The sequence below is a fragment of the Ambystoma mexicanum genome, chromosome 6q (genome assembly GCF_040938575.1).
Source record: "Ambystoma mexicanum isolate Mex_15411 chromosome 6q, UKY_AmexF1_1, whole genome shotgun sequence".
NCBI lineage: Eukaryota > Metazoa > Chordata > Amphibia > Caudata > Ambystomatidae > Ambystoma > Ambystoma mexicanum.
In genome coordinates this window covers 1,427,735,514-1,427,748,313 of record NC_090937.1, presented here as the reverse complement: position 1 = coordinate 1,427,748,313, position 12,800 = coordinate 1,427,735,514, and the positions used below count along the sequence as shown (strand labels likewise).

The 12,800-nt window shown below is 42.0% G+C and overlaps 1 protein-coding gene across 1 annotated transcript in view; it reads right to left on the bottom strand.

Annotated features, from left to right (window-relative positions):
• Positions 1-12,800, bottom strand: part of LETM1 (leucine zipper and EF-hand containing transmembrane protein 1) — a 919,975-nt gene that overhangs the window by 636,847 nt on the left and 270,328 nt on the right. Inside the window, exon 5 of the mRNA XM_069632136.1 lies at positions 2,135-2,272. Coding sequence (XP_069488237.1) covers positions 2,135-2,272 — 138 coding nt within the window. The remainder of the gene's footprint in view (positions 1-2,134; positions 2,273-12,800) is intronic.

The window sequence follows — 12,800 nt, the reverse complement described above, 5'->3', positions numbered from 1 at the left end:
CAACACCTTACAAACAACACTAACTACCGCACGTGTGTCTCTCTATACTTTCAAAACAAAGAAAGAGCCAAGAAAACAACACCCTTCCTTCCCCAAAATGACAACTATACAATAGCTGATACTATGCGCAACTGCCGTCTAACAGGGTCCATCACCTACTATGCACCGCTCCAATGCAGGTGGGGCCACTCCCACGTCAGCCCTACAGGGTGGTACGTACTGAAATCTACTACTATGGCCGATCGTCCTGCCACCTAAAGGATGTGTAATAGACACCATAAAGTTCTATCCCTCCCTTACCGCGGACAAGCACCCGTGATACGGCCTGTTCTTGCACCAGTCCTTCAGATCCTAGAATCCCCTCGGCACTGAGTCTTCAGTGTGTGTTCGCTCTCTCCGTGCGTGGCCAGCACTACGGACCCAGCCGACTTTTGTGAACTCCGCGTCAGCAGGACCTGCTCATTGATGCGTGGGTATCAGGTCTGCGGTCGCCAGACCTGTGCCATTAGGAAGGGCAGCCAATATAACCTCAATGTACCGAGAGAACAGAGGATCTCGCTGGGGCCTCCAATAATCATAATAAATAATTACCACAGGTAGTCCAAAAAGGAGCGCCCACAGGCAAAAGTAGAGCTGTTTATTACAGCTGGGAGAGCACAAATCAAACAGAACAGTGGACCAGAACCGATTTATGAGATCAGACATCTGGGCATGCAGCGAACATTGGTTTTATTCTTCGAATACAATGGACAAAGCATTAGAAACAGTTGCAGCTTAAATTTTCCATGAAGGTTATGTTAGTGGAACGTGATTGGAGCAAAGAGGTCAACAGTATCCCAAAACATCACCTCCCCATGTGGCATGAAATGACCTCTCACACCTCCCCGGGGCAATTTGTAATTAGTAAAATAACATTTGTGCTGACCACTGAGACTTTATTATTCTGCCATTGGCCAGCACCATTGCGGAAGAAACATGAGATACCCTGCTTCTGGTGGGAAGGGAGACATCCACACGGCACCTGCTGGATAACAGCCTTCACAGACTTTGTGTTGGATACTCTGAAGGCTGGCCACCTCCAAGGGACACAGAAACGTACTGTCTGATTGATGCTCCCAGGCATGCTGCTTTGTACAGTTTTACCATTCCGTATCCACCTGCCGAAAGGCATTCTTAGCTATGTGCACGGTTCTCTGGCTCAGGTCCACTTCCATTCTACCCCCGAGTGTCCATGGGACTTGTTTGTAGCCCTGTCATTACATTACCCAGTGTTGTCTCAGATGATCAGGTCTGCTCGTGGCGCACAGCCTGAGCTTCGTCTCCCTCCTCCCTAATCCGTGGTGTGTGGATTGTGTGTTCAGGGTAGGTTTCCCAGGTGAGGGTCAACCTAGGGGCATCCCTGCTAAGTGTGTTTACCTGGGATTTTTACCTATCTCGTAGTAATACACAAATCTCTAGGTCGGTGGCATAACACAGTGCAATCCCGAATTCTCTGGGAGGCCCTCATTCATGGCGCTACTATTGGTCGTTTTTTGTGCCTGTGGTGTTTTTTTCCTGTCTGACAACCCCCCCTTACCCCTCTCGCTTATTCCTATAGGTGGTAGGTGCACCCCCCCCTATCTGGCGCTGGAGTAGCACCTTTAATACACCTGCATCAATTACCTCGCTCACAGAGTTTGGAATGAAACTTGGGTAATGAATGGTCGACTAGCAGAAAACACAAGAAAAGGTCAAGGATATTATTTGATGTTATGTTCCCTTAATAACCAAAGAATGTGAAAGAAGCTAGTTTTGCCACAAACAAATTTATGAAAATATGTAAAATGACAACCTCAAAAAATGTTTACAAATGAAAGCGAGCACAGGTTTAAAAACATACAAGAATAAATTACTATAGCAAAACAATAAAAGGTTATAGAAAACAAATAGAACAGGAGAAATAAAAAGTAGGTCAGAATTGACATCCAATTGTCCACAATAGATCTGTGGAAGATGGATACAAATTAAATTGTCGAGGATATTGCATCAATAATTTCCATTTTCTTAAAGATACCATGTTGGAGAATAGTGATTACAGAGGTGAATATCTAAACAAATTAAAGAAAGGTTTTATAGAGCAATAAGATTAAAGTACCTTTTGAAAAAATGTTGAAAACTCTTTAGCGGAATCTCCCTTGGCAGCTTTGTTTCTTAAGGCCATTTCCTCAATTGTATCTTGAAGAAATTTGGCAACTCCAAGTTTTGCTCGTAGTTCTTTCTTTAATCTCTCCTCCTGAAAAATGAAAATCAGTTGGTGGTTATATACTATTGTGTTAAAGGTGTTGGGAAAACGTTCTCCAACTGCAACTAGTATTGTGAACCTGGAAAAACACGATTTATTTCTGATTTTTCAAACAACTTTTTTTTGTTATTTTTACAGCAATTTCCCTTTCATCACAAGCAATTTGGTTTCAACATTGTGAAATAGGTTCACTTGTATTTTACACTAATTGAACAATCCATTTACTCGTACCATGGGTCACAGTGTTGCTTCGAATACATCAGTAACCATAAGGGTAGGAATGGCAAATTTTGTCTTGGGGCAAGTATCATTATCTGGCCTATGGTGCAGTGGCCGAAGCGCATAATGCAGAGGGTCCAACTTCCAGAACAACCAATTTCAATTAAGACTTATTCCACGCCCACACATTCTCAAATACATATAGTAGACTTTCTTGACAATACTTACTTACAAAATATCTGTTAGGTTTCTAGTTTTTTAGAGACCGGGGAACATCCGCCCACATACCAAATGCAGTAAAATGATTTCCTAAGGATAATATAATTTGGTAAAACGGGTAAGCTGGAATTTGTACCCAGGTTTCCTTTTGTCCCAGTTTGAAATTTAGCAGCAAGATACATATCCTCCCTTCCCATAGAATCTTTAGTTTTTGAATCAATCTAAAGAGGTTGAGAAGCTAGAGAGGTCATTGGTAGAGCCAAGTCAAGATGTCTGGCTTGCTCTGAGAGCCAAACACGCACTGGCATGGCAAACTACTCATATCAGACTTCCTGCCTCCCCACCCCACAGCACAAAACCCATGCCTGGCACCCTCTCGAGACCCACCCGCCCCCCGGCGCCACATAAGTCCCTCACTAGGCATCCTGCCTCCACATCAGTATGCATTATATAAATGGATATTATTATATTTGTTATGGGGTAACACTATACATTATTTATCCATATGAGTGAGAATTTCCTTCTAGATAGTAAGTAAAATAAGGAACAGTAATGAAAAGTGATTTTCTCAGGATCACAATGTGGGAAGTCTGGAAATCAAGGATTTGAGCCCTGGATTCCGGCACCAGTTTAGTCGGCAGAGGAGGCTTAATTTTCTCTCATTTCATCTTCAATATCAGAAGCAACCAAATGCTTTCTGCAAAGTTGTTATTCAAGGGATAAATTACTACACTATTCTATAAATCGGGCTTTCAATAACCAAACCACATGATAAAACAACCTTACACAATAGAAGAGACATCTTTAAGCAAGTATGCATCAATATGTCAGAAAAAAGAAAGGGGGTTGAGCCAGTCCTCACATGCAAGTGCTGTAGTCTACAAGACTAGCACAGATCCCATCAACACTGAACCTACAGACCTACCTTTGCAGATTCCTACCTGTCTCATCCAATCTGTTTTCCTTACTCATCACCCTGCAGGGCCCTTCCCTTACATCACACCCATAATGTCCCTTCACCATCCCTTCCTTATAATTAATTATCAGATCCCCCCCCCCATTTGTTTTTTGCTCCATACCTTATCCCTTAGTTCAACCCCATTCCCTTTGCTTGCCAATAAAACCTTCCCTTACCCACGTTGCAGTGTCACAAATTCCTTGTCTCTCATACCCTTCTGTTAAGATGGATTTCTAAAATCTGGCCTGGTGGACCGATTTCAGGAGGTGACCCTAGTTATAGTGAACAAGGGAACTCTGTGAGGTTAGCCAAACCCAATCAAGGTAGCCATGGAGAGAGGTCAAGACTTAGTCTCAGGAGAAGTGAGTGGGGTCAGAGGTCAACAATGCGTTGTGAGAAACCAGAAAGTGTCTCGCCTGCTAGTCCCCGGGATCTGTCATCCAGGTGGCCAGGACACTGTCATCGCTTTTGGATCCAGTTCCTGGGGGTGGGCCAGTGCTGGAGGATCACCTTGATGAAGGGGTTTTCAGGGAGTGGGAGACCGAACAGAGACGCAGTATCTCCTTCCATTTAACACCTTTTCCCCATCCTACCAGGTAAGATACTCCTGACACAAACACTTTCTCACGGACAGCTCACCGTGAGCGAAAACTGTCAAGCCGTCTACCTGACATGTCCCAATACAAAGGTCAGGCAAAGGCAGGCAATTACTGATCATTTCACACACCTGACTTCCATCACACTTCCCCACATGGATAAAAAGTGGAGCAGGAAAGCACACTGAGCATGGCAAAACACACGAGGAAGCAGCAATTCAAGATGGCAGTTTAATACAAGAAGAAAGACGGCGAGATCAGAGGGTTGCAGGGAGGAACATACCCTTGACCTTTTCAGACCGTTACTTTCGCGAACCTGGGAAAATAAGAAACCTAGACCGGGGACGAAAGCTGAAGAAACCTGAATTGTGTGTCGGAGATACCGGGGGCTCTGCCACATCGATAACCAAGGCGGGGCAGAACGGTTGCCGCCATGGTACTGTCATTGGCTCCTACAACAAAGCAGCACCAGTAAAGAAGCGACCACCGGTGAGTCGGAGAGACTGATACTAGACCAGCCTGTGTTTGAACCAAGGCTGCAAGTGGCAAGATTGTATGAAGAAATCTAAAGCGAACAGTGAGTGAAAATTATGCAACGAGTGACATGAATATAACTGAAAAGCAGATGACTGACTGAAATTAGGAGGCAAAGAAAGATACCGTAGAGAGAGTGGTCCGGCACCACACACGTGCTCCTTCAAAGGTCTCTGCAAAGTATCCAAGTGGTTGGCAACTGTGGAAGGATATTTTGAGATCAAAGTGGTCCTGCAAGGGGTCAAGCTAAACCATGTGCACATTCGAAAGCCTTTGATAGTTTAATGCGAACTGAAATTGGTCCAAGCCCGGCAGAGGGAGACTAATTGTATAAGACGAAGGATCTGAGCCCAATTAAGGGGAATCCGAGGTGGACCGTGAGTCATCCGAGAAAGAATATTCTCTGAACATTGTAAAAGGGGGATCTGAGCCCGGAAGAAGGGGGATCCAGGCTGAATCGCATGAATGGAGTGCTTATAAGAGGAAAGGAACTTTGTGCTTTTTGTTTTGGAACATCAGGCCTCTGGCTAAAGAGACTTTGATGAGTAAAGAGACCTGATGCTGGTAATGGAACTGTCTCCTCGTGCCAAAGGAGTAAGAATGTGCGTTTTCCTCAAGTGAACCGCCTTGTCCCATGCTAAAAACGTGGGGAAGTGAGGCAGACGGCCTAAACATCCTGACCTATCATTTACCCCCACACTATTTGTATTTAGCTGTAAGGTTTGTCAATAGGTTTTATTAGTATAGGCCATCTTTATTTTGGCACAACACGACTCATCGTTTTCTATTATTTGATGGTCGTAGCTTGCTCCAATCGTTAAATTTAGGATTAAATAGGCGTTTATCACACCAATGTTGAAGTTCAATAAACACCCTTGAACTGTGGTCACTTGTGTCTGTCTTACTGTTGATACCATGCCTTCCTTACAGAGTCCACAGTGAAATACACAATGATTATGCTTAGACATGTAAGTACACAAATACTCTGTTATAGGCCCAAAACACACTAGAAAAATGAATCAAGCAGGCAATACAGTCACACAACACTATGTTCTAAAAACATATTGTGAAGGGTCAGGAATTAAACTCGGACACATGTTAGTCATGTTTTCTTTTACTGAAAACAAAATGTGTTGGAGGAAAAGCTCTAAGTGGAATTTCCCTACCTAAAACCAAAAACTAAAGATACGTCTTTCAGGATATCAAAACCGTCCTTGTGTCCAAATATTCTATTCTGAACCTCACACTAAAAAATAAACTAAGGTGAAAATACAAATGTCTTTAACCTTAGGTGACTGCGAAAGAGTTTGTAAAGGAAGAACAAACAACTCCAAAACAAATGTTCTCCAAGTGTGAAAAGCCTTGGCTCCAGGGGTTGGCTCCCTTCCCCAGGAATTCTCCTGCATACAAATGATTATTTGTCAAATGGATTTTTGGGTCTTTCTTGCCCCAAACAGTACTGTTATTTACAAAGCTGCTCAGCTTTGTAGTTCCACTTCTTTCAAAAAAAGTTCCTTTTGTCTGGTAAACACGGTTTTTCCTTTTATTGTGTTTTGGCTTATAAAATAAACCTTTCACACGTACAACTTCTACAGTAAGAAATTCACAATTAAGAACTCAAGGAAAAGGTTTTTACCATAATATCACAAAACAGTTCATTCGATGTAAAACCACCTCAGTTTTTTCTAAAATGTTTAAATAACATAACACAAGCCAATTCATTCATATTTTAAAGGGGGTGGATGGAATTGAAAAGACCTTATACCCGTGGCGAATTTTGTTTGGCATTGCCATAGAGGGAAGCTCGAAAGTGATGCATGACCATGTGCTACAGGTCATGTTAGTCGTGGCCAGATGTTGGGCCCAAAGTGGCAGACAACCCGACCCCCGGGGGAGGGGGTTTGGGTTGCCAAACTACGCGCCATATATGACATGGAATTCCTGACCCACGTGATTGACTAGTCTAAATCCAATATCCAAGGTTTGTGGCTGCCCTTCTTCGACAAATATGGGAGAGCGGCTTGAATAAGGTTGAGCACTTTAGACAAGCTACCAGACCTGAACGCCGCCCTTGAAGTACCCCGCTCTGGGGAAAGGGGGAGCCCGTCGGGGCAATGTACTTAATTTCTAGAAGCCGGACCCTACGCTTTGAGTGTGTTTATGTAGACTTCTGCAATGTATCACAGTGCAACGCGTTGAACCTCTATTGTGATCTCCTTCCCAGCTTCCATGGTCAGGGGAAGGTTGTGATTAAATAGGTCTTTTCCAAAGGTTATGTTGTTCTGTTAATGTCATAACCCAAAAATCTTAATAAAACAAATTTTTTTTATTTTTTTTTAACATAAAATATCCAGGAAAAAAAGTCATTCAGTGCCAAAATCACAGCCACATCGCTTCCCCACATCGACCGGGACCAAAACAACTTGCTTAAAGCGTGGAAACCAAGATAACGAACTCTTAGGTCTTCCACAGCAGTACAAGGTAGAACCAAGTGTTTTAGAGTTTCTGATATTGTTTCATCATTTCAGAACCTACAGTGAGTAGCCTGTGAGCACTTGCCCCATTTCCCTGTGTGCTCCAAGGTGGGAAGTTGATTCAGGCGAAAGCGAACATACATCGAGCAAACCTTTACACAGGAGAGTAGATGGATGTATTTGGCCAGGTCTCATCGTTTTCTTCGAAATCTGGCATAGTCATTGTGAGTAGACAGTTCTATATTTCTTCTTATGACTTCTTGTAGACTGGCAACTGCCTGGGATACTCTCCGGCCAGGGCGTCTTGTATTCACACACAATTGTAATTACCTGGTTTACTCTCCTGCGAACACTTTAGAATTACACATTGTTACTTTTTTACTTCCAGTTGTATGTTAGGCAGAATCCTGTGCAGTGCCCCTAGGGACCACTACACACAATTAAGACTACAAGTGGTAGTACAATTTCACCTTTGGTACAAGCCTGTACTACACAGAAAAAGTGGTAGCAATGGCTGAGCAGCCAGACTTATCTCAAGAGCAAATGAGCAGTAGTAGAGATTACACAAAGGACTACAATTACTGTAACTCAAGCAAACACCGACTCAAGGTTTCTGGTTAAAAAGTAGAAGTACATTAATTTTTAGACCATCTGTTCACAAAACACTTCACTTCTATTAAATTAAAACCACACTTCAAATATACTACACACAACCAATTCCCCTTGTGCAGAACAATTCAAGGTAAGTACCTTTGGATTTGACAGACCGGTTGTTGGGAAACAAAGACGTTACCGGGAGTACATATGCGATCACTTTTTGACAGTAATGACAGTTCGTTCTTACTAAAGATAAGCGCATCCGCGGAAAGAAAGGTCACCGAAGTCAAGCACACTTAGCACATGAATTCACACAAGAAAATTGGGGAGAAAAATCATAGGCAATAATTTTGTGAAGGCAGATAGAATCAGAGGACACTTTCTAAAACGTAGATAAAAGTCAATAGGCCTGCGCCAGTGTCAAATGGGACAGGGTCCTGTTGTCGAGGATCACAAGGTTAGAACAGTTCACGATTTGAGATTGCCAGGAGTACTTGGATATTGTCACAAGGGAAGCAAAAGTTATAAGAGGGAAGGAAGATAAGGGCGAGCCTTGGGTGAGGAGAAAAGGGTTCACCCCAATTCCTCGAAGCTGGACACAGTACCTTATTCGTTTGAAGAAAAGCTGGTGCTACGGCAGTTATTCCTGGTAGTTCCTGCAGACTCACGGTTCCTGGAGCTTCAGTCGTGGGGACAAGAAGGACGACGTCTGGAGCGATCTGCACTACCCAGGGATAAGGCCAGCAGCAGCAAAGCAACAGTGAATAAAAGGTGCACTCCATTAAAACAGGAGAGGCTCTTTAGATGGCTATCCGGACCACTACAGCTGTGTGCAGCGATTTCGACTAAGAAGAGGATCCTCTGGCTGTGGAAGGTTAGCTGGTTGATCCCACCAGGCTCAAGGGAAGAAGACTCTGGACTGGATCTTCTCTTGTCGTTGAAGGGTAGATCGCTCAGGACTGCAGCAGGGCTTCACCGGGACTCGGGAGTTGCAGCAGCCGTCTTCTTCTCCGCTTCCGGTTCTTTGCAGTTCCAGTGGCAACTCTGACTTCCAGCCCAAGAGTCTTGCCTTTTATGCCAAAATCCCCCATTCGCACAGCCTGGCTGCCAATCACTCAGCAGGGGGGTTGTCCGGCCCGGACAACCACCTCAGCCAATCAACACAAAGAGCGACTTGGGTCTCCAAGGAGACCCTGTGCAGGGGGTGACTAAATCCCTCCCTCACATTCAGCCCACCTAGACACCCAGACGCCAAAGGAGGGCGTCTGGGCAGAAGCCTGCCAAAGGTCGGCGAACAAAGGAGGCAAACCTGGTTTGCCGCGCAAAGTAACACAAGAAGGACTTTAACAAAAAGAAATGGCGATAAAACCCAACCGGAGCCAAAATAAAAAGTATTTGGTCAAGCAGGTTTTAGTTTGAGGCTAATACAATAGCCTAAAACAGTACCACGTTTATATAGTATATTCGCGGTAGAAAATGTAGGGTAGATACCACTGCCACCAGCCAAGTCTTAGTGTTAAGAGAGCAAAATAAAGCTCAGAGAGGTACAGACAAAAAGGGGTAGTAACCAGATGGGGTGTACTGGGTCTGTAGTTTAAAGTGACTATATAAAGTTAGTGGCAACTTTATATGTTTCTGGGGGACAGTAGTCAGCCCCAGAAAAACTGAGTCAGTGGGAAATCTCAAAGACAACCCGGTGTCACTGCACTGAAGGTGCTGTGTAACACACAAAAAGTGGGGCTCATGGAGTGGTGTAGCTCCAGAGCCCAAGATCACACAAACAGTAGACATGGCAAAACACATGTAAGAGTGGGAAAAAGGCTCATACTCTTACCAGGTGGAAAAAATAAACCCGTAAAGCTGCTGAGGGACTTACTAGGTGAGGGAAATTAGCCATAAATGAGAATTCTCCCTAACATTGTACATACCCTTTTTGGTATAGCATATCTTCTTGATATATCATTCGATTTGGAATCCCCATATATTTGTATTACACACAATCATATCTTGTTAGCGGTCCTATTCGCAATATACTTTCTTGTTTCTCACTCAGTATCTTTACCTGCTCTCCATCTGTGGCTTTAATTATTATTATTATTATTATCTTTATTGTTTTTGTTTTATAGAAAAACCTTTACAAAATTTAGATCAAAAGTACAGTAAAAAAGTTACAAAACTACAAATTGCAATATATAAAACAGTAACAGACAATCATACACATTATTACACTTCCAAATAGCATATAAACTCGAGTTACTAATGACAGATAAAACAACTTGGTGATACATTCTTGATAGTGTTATCAACACCAAAACAGCACGTACCAAATATAATTAAAAGTTTTTGAACATTTCCTTACAGCTTTTATACATATCATAGACATATTCACATATTACTCTCATTAATACGTATTTTTAAAACCATAGAGTTGCCATGAAGCATTTCATAACACAGAATAACTCCTTTCACGTTGGAGATGTCATTTACAAATACTGAAAAATATTCTATTCTGTGTTTCAAAAGATTCGGACAAATCAATAGCAGGTGCAATAATGATTCATTCACCCCTTTTACCTTACAGTGCCTAAAGAATTTTGTTTCCACAATATTTCTATTTCTTATATTCTGAATTTCAAAGGTGTTTAGAAATTTAAACCGGAATCTCATAGTAAGTTTTCTAAAGTCTCTGGATGGATATTTTTCTATGTATTTCTCGGGAGCCGGTTTCCATTTCCAAAAGGAAACTACTTATGAGTACAGATGAGAGTTTAAGATCACCACGTTATTTTCCAGCCAATCTGAAGCTTTTACCAATTCTTTGACCTTACCCGGATTCTTTATAAGAGTCTTCATTGATAGCCCTAGATCACATAACATTGTGGAACATACTTTTTTGAGGTCAGACATAAATACACCTTCCAGATCTATCCCACATAATAATACAACAAATTTATATCGGACACAAGACATTTACGTAAAAGCGATAACTTCTTCCAGTACATAATACTCTTTAAGGAGGGCAGACCCAACTCATAACGCAGCATTTCCATTGGTATGCATTTTGGAATATGACTTAAAACCTTGCGCCACACTTGAGCTTCAATTATTTTCAAATATGGTACCAATTCCTCTGGGCAGAACTCAAGGCCATAGGACAAACGTGGAATTGCTTTTGTACGATAAAATAATATACATGGAGTTAGGGTGAATCTCCCATATCTTCTCTCTACTATTTTCATCTGATTGGCAATAGTAGAGGCCTTTGACTTGAGATTATTTCTCATAAAGCCAAGTGTATGTGTACTAGTATAGGTGTAGCCCAAATATTTCAACACAGATTGATTTTTTAACTTTACACCACCACAAGACAGGGTGTTATGGATTTTGAGCCCGTATAAAATATCACTGTTTTTTTTGGGATTTATCAACAGTTTTCTATCTTTAAAGAAATCTTCAAATGCAGCTATCGTTCTTTGCAGGCCAACCTTTGTTCCATCAAATAAAAGAAAATCATCCGCATACGCAATCCATTTTATTTTTATCCTACCTAGCTTTGGTGATGCTAGTCCACTAGATTCCAGAAACATTCCTGCTTTAGATACGTAAAGATTGAACAAAGTGGCTGCCAATCTACAACCCTCCCTTAAACCATTATGAGTCGTAATATATTCAGAAAGACCACCTCTGGTATTGAGACGCACCCTCATTACTGTATTCAAATATAATATTATCAATTCTAGTAGTAATTTAATGATTATAGTTCGTATTAGACGCAGTCGCCGAAATGCCCCGGGGTCCCCACTGCGTTTGGGTCGACTCACCGGCTCTAGTTGGCATTCCCAGCTCCGTTCGCGCTCAAGTAGCAAATGTGTCACACTTGTTATCTTCTCTGCACTGCTCTCGCTTTGCTCCAGTGTCTCCCGCAGCCTCGCCTTAGCACGCCAGTCTCAATACAGGTAGGTAAAACGTTGCTTTCTGTGGTTGCCGCACACCCAGGAGTTTTCAACTGGCTCTGCTATGGCTTGGGTTTCTAATCTTTAAATTTCCCACATACATTTGCAGTTTGAAAACTAGAATGCTCCTTGAGTTTGCGTTGAGTAACATTTTCTAATAGATATGTTATATAAAGACTTTTGTGCAAGACTATAGTGTCAGATAATTATAATTTCTATGCCCCCAAGGGCAAGTAGTACAACATTTCTAACTCCATGTGGCATTGTCCTGGTCACAAGAGAGGGAAGACGGACTGTGCCTGCTTTGCTTGTGGACTTCCTTCCTTTATTGTTGACTTTTGGTCTATGGAAGAATGGCTGAATTAATACCCCAGAGTAGTATTTGCTCATTTTTATAACAGAACATGAAGGGGAAAACTGAAGAATGTTCACTTTGTTTGCAGAAACATTTTACAGGAAAAGGTTTTGCTTACATTTTTTTCATCAGTATTTAATAAATGCCAAACATCGTATGTTTGGAAGAAAACCGTTATGCATAATACATTTTATATTCTTATAGTGGCAAAGTGAATTAACATCTATAACGGCTATTTATCAAAGACATTTTGTGTGGATTTCATTTTTTCCCCAAAAATATTTTTCTCCATTAGTTTTACATCAATACCCGTATTTGTGTGGCTTATATCTGTTTTATAGTCACATGCTTTGTTTTACTGACCATAAACAAGTAGGTAGCGCATTGTGCAAACTAGTTCCATAATGGATACAGTAAAACCGCAATCAACACACGCTGCTTAATCCTACTACATAGATGGATGTACAATCCAGAATTGAGAAAGAATACAGACCACCACAGGATCCAATAATCTTGGTGTCTACCAAAACGTCATTGTAGTTTTCTTCCTTTTGTACATTTAAGTTCAAACTCAGATGCCACCCTTCTGATAGCAGCTGGATACTTCCTTTGGT